The sequence below is a fragment of the Sinocyclocheilus anshuiensis genome, unplaced genomic scaffold (assembly GCF_001515605.1).
Source record: "Sinocyclocheilus anshuiensis isolate Anshui unplaced genomic scaffold, SAMN03320099.WGS_v1.1 scaffold652, whole genome shotgun sequence".
Lineage (NCBI taxonomy): Eukaryota > Metazoa > Chordata > Actinopteri > Cypriniformes > Cyprinidae > Sinocyclocheilus > Sinocyclocheilus anshuiensis.
Genome location: NW_015555769.1, coordinates 491,494 through 495,140, shown reverse-complemented (window position 1 = coordinate 495,140; position 3,647 = coordinate 491,494). Strand labels below are relative to the sequence as shown.

The 3,647-nt window shown below is 42.6% G+C and overlaps 1 protein-coding gene across 1 annotated transcript; it reads right to left on the bottom strand.

The window, feature by feature from the left end:
- Positions 1-257: 257 nt before the first annotated feature.
- On the bottom strand, positions 258-3,087 carry LOC107674396 (carbohydrate sulfotransferase 3-like). The gene is made up of 4 exons (XM_016468356.1): positions 3,059-3,087; positions 2,838-2,977; positions 2,174-2,326; positions 258-1,649 (listed from the first exon to the last, which is right to left on the bottom strand). Exons 3-4 carry the CDS (start codon positions 2,251-2,253, stop codon positions 446-448), a joined length of 1,284 nt encoding a protein of 427 aa, XP_016323842.1. The 5' UTR covers positions 2,254-2,326; positions 2,838-2,977; positions 3,059-3,087; the 3' UTR covers positions 258-445.
- Between the last annotated feature and the right edge of the window lie 560 nt (positions 3,088-3,647).

Genomic DNA, 3,647 nt, shown 5'->3' with positions numbered 1-3,647 from the left:
AACTTTCACTTTTTTTCTAACAAAGAGCCCTTGTCAAATAAGACAATATATTAAATCTATGAAAATGTTTTTTTGCTTTTTGAGTCTGTTTAAATCCTCCTTTGATATGGTTCATAGAGTTCTGCAATCCAGCTGCAGTAAGAATATCTGAACATACAGAAGCAACTCGTTTCTCCCCAAACAAACACACATACAGTACAGTATATACAGTCAAAAAGACTTCAGACACCTGCTAGGTCCCAATGCAATTCCTCACTTCAACTTGATTATCTTTTCTACTTGTCAAATGAACTTACTGGCCATTTATCAAAAAATAAAATAATATTTCATTGTTCAATACTGCTTTAGAAGGTATTAAAGTAGTTCATTTTCCAGCTAATGTTTCGATCATGTCACATATTACTTCATGAATCTCATCATTCTTCTTCATGAAGTATGTGTAGAATCATAAAAATGTTCTCTCCTCAATCAAACTTACTGATTTATCAGTCAGCATGTCTTTGTTTTCTGCAAACTTGTATCCAAACAGAGTCATAGTGGGGCCGCACACTTTCTGCACCAGCTGCACCAGTTTGAAGGGAATGCTGAACCTCCACTTCTCCACCTGCTCCGAGGAGTTCTTCTGGGTGGAATAAACTCCACTGACCTCCTTTGACACCTGGGTATTTTTTAAGATCCACTCTTCCACCTTTGCAGTGAATGGAATGCCTATAAAGTCATACATCTCTGCAGCTTTGCGCATGGGGAATCGCGCGATGTCCTCGTAGCGCACTAGCATGTAGCGTCCACTGAGCCACGGCGGCTGCTTCAGTCCGATCTCAGCAGATGTGCGGATATTGTCGCAGTTTCCTTTGAGCTTCCTCACTTCATCCTCGTCCACCGGAAGGTCTCCATCCACGGCCCAGCGCTTCCAGACGTTGTACTTGCTGGAGAAGGCCACCATGCGCGAGGCGAGGACAGCGCGAGGATCTCTGACCAGCTGGATGAAGGTCATGTCGAGTCTGGGATCCTCGGCCAGCGGCTGTAGCGTCTCCAGCTGCCGCACACGGACGGACTTAATCACGCGGTGCTGCTTCTGCATGCAGGACTGAGAGGCCAGTGTCAGGTTGAGCGGACCGCAGCGCCGCACACGGCAGTGGTAACGCTCAAATACTTTCCTAACAAATGGCATGCAGACGGGATCTTCGCACAGCGACTGGCTAGACTCGCGGCGGAAGAGCGCAGCGGTCACATGATCCTGCGGTGGCGGCTCGATGAAGCTCTCCAGCAGCGAGAAGTCACACAGGAGCAGCTGACGCAGCACGTCTCGATACGCCGGCCCTGCGACCGAGGCGTTCGTCCCGCCGGTCTCAATGGTTAACATGCGCTCCACGTGCCATAGCGGTTCGAACAGGTAAAACATATTGGAGCCCTGCTGGTTGAAGAACTCTCCCACGAACGAGGAGCCGGTGCGAGTCGTGGCCAGCAGAAGGATGTGTTTCCGTCCTCCGGCTGCAGACTGTTGGATGGACAGAGTCGAGTTTTCCAGATGAGGATTCACGTGTTGATGAGACGAGATGTCAGTCGAGACATTGTGTTGCGCAGCAGACAAGAGAGAAGCGCTAAGCAGCAGCAGCGGGGTCAGTTTTGGGGTCAGTTTATCAGACACCCTGAAAAAGACAGAAAGCGTGAACAGTACGACAGTTACACACAGGATGGATAAAGCTATTAGTGCTAAAGGGTCATTTCACCCAAAAATGACCATTCTGTCATCATTCATTATCCCTCATGTCCTTTCAAATGTGTATGGCTTTCCTTCTTCTGCAAAACACACGAAGAAAAATATATTTTGGGGGATTTTTTTTCCAATTTGTTTGGTTCCCAACCATCTTCAAAATGTCCACAGATGAAGTAAGTCATATAGGTTTGGAACAACATGAGGGCAAGTAAATTATGCGAGTTTTAAGTAAGTAAATGAGTTTTTTTATGTCTCATCTCTTCTCAAAGAAGGAATTTCTCCATGAACAGTAATTTGTATACAGCAAAATAAATAACACATAGTCACCAACACACCAGACAAGCTTTGATTTGAATGTTTTCTGACTGTTATTTAATTTACTGTAATACTCCACTGCATCACCAAACTGAACACACATGAGTCACACATACAGAGAAGAGTGAGAAAAGAACCTACTGTGAAATAATGTTGTTTTCCTTTTCTATGATGACCAGAGCCACAATAAAGATGACAGAAATGGTATATTTAATGCGCATTCTTGTGTGTGATCGTGTTCAGCAGGTGATTCACTCTCAGATCATTCCTTCATCTTTTTCCTCTGATTGGACTCTGAAATAAAACACGCACGTGACACGTGAGCCATGAGAAACACAGTTAGACCACGCTGATCTTGATTTATTCCTCTATAAAGTCTTCACTTCATACCACACACACACACACGCACACACTCACACGCACACACACACACACACACACTACAGAGACTGACAGCAAACACTCCCTCAGTAAACAGCAGCACTTCATTTGATCTGAATCATCTAAAGACCTGTGAGAAAAACATGAATAATTTCACCAAACCTCCAGCCTTCGCCAAATCAATGTCCATTGACTGACACACAGCGGAATGAAAATATGAATATTACGGATTGATGTAGTGATGCAGTAATAAATCTGCAGATTTACAGATGTTACAACATCAGTCGGAATCACAGTTGAGCGATACATTGATTCACTTACAATGTCATTCAACAATTATATCAGCCAATGATAAACACACAGAAAGTCATTCATGGTCATTTTTAAATGACACTATCAGACAGAACAGAATGATATACTGTACCATTATATTTACGCGTTCGCTCGTTTCTCCTTCACGTGATGAAAAAAGCACAGTAAAATCCAGATCATGGTGTGTAGAATTCAATATTCAATAGTTTTAAACAATCGAATCCATAATTTAATAATCATTCACGTCCAGCTCTGTAAGATATTAAAACTATTAAATCAAGCAACGACCTACACAAACATCTGAAATGGATCTGGAATGCAAATAAAACTCACACATTTGTTGTATAAGTGGATCGAAATACATTGACTTTTAAAAGCGAGGGTCTGAGATGCGCTGATCAAGTCTGACTGAATCCAGCACCGACCACCGCCGAGCGTCACGTGAGCCGTGACGTGCGCGCCCCCGCGTCGACGCCAGCGCAACATTCTAACAAACAGAATGGATATATAATTATATAATTAGGATAAAACCCTCAGGAACCGACCGTGCTCGAGACTAGATTATTGGCTTATCTCTAGTGAATTATATAATGATGTCTCAGACTGTATCATTTCAGCGTCTCCACTTACGGATGGTTACTCTGTCCTTATCAGTTTCTAAGAAATCATAGAACTCTCCTATTATTTGGAAGTTCAGTAATGACTTGTTAAAGAATGATAGATTTTGTCAACAGGTGATGATTCTCATTGAGGAGATTGGAAAGCTAGATATGTCTAATATGGTTTAAATCTAAAGTCAAACAAATAGCCATTGAAATAGGAAACGTATCAATGAAGAGAAAACAAAAACAAAAGGAACTGATTGAGAAAATACATTTATTGACAGCTAATACAGAAGCATTACCAGAAAACACAGCAAAGC

Excerpts from the sequence above, each read along its gene's own strand:
- LOC107674396 (XM_016468356.1), bottom strand. The coding sequence starts at position 2,253 with ATGCGCATTAAATATACCATTTCTGTCATCTTTATTGTGGCTCTGGTC. Across the intron at positions 1,650-2,173 it reads GAAAACAACATTATTTCACA|GGTGTCTGATAAACTGACCC; the intron begins GTAGGTTCTTTT and ends TGTCTTTTTCAG.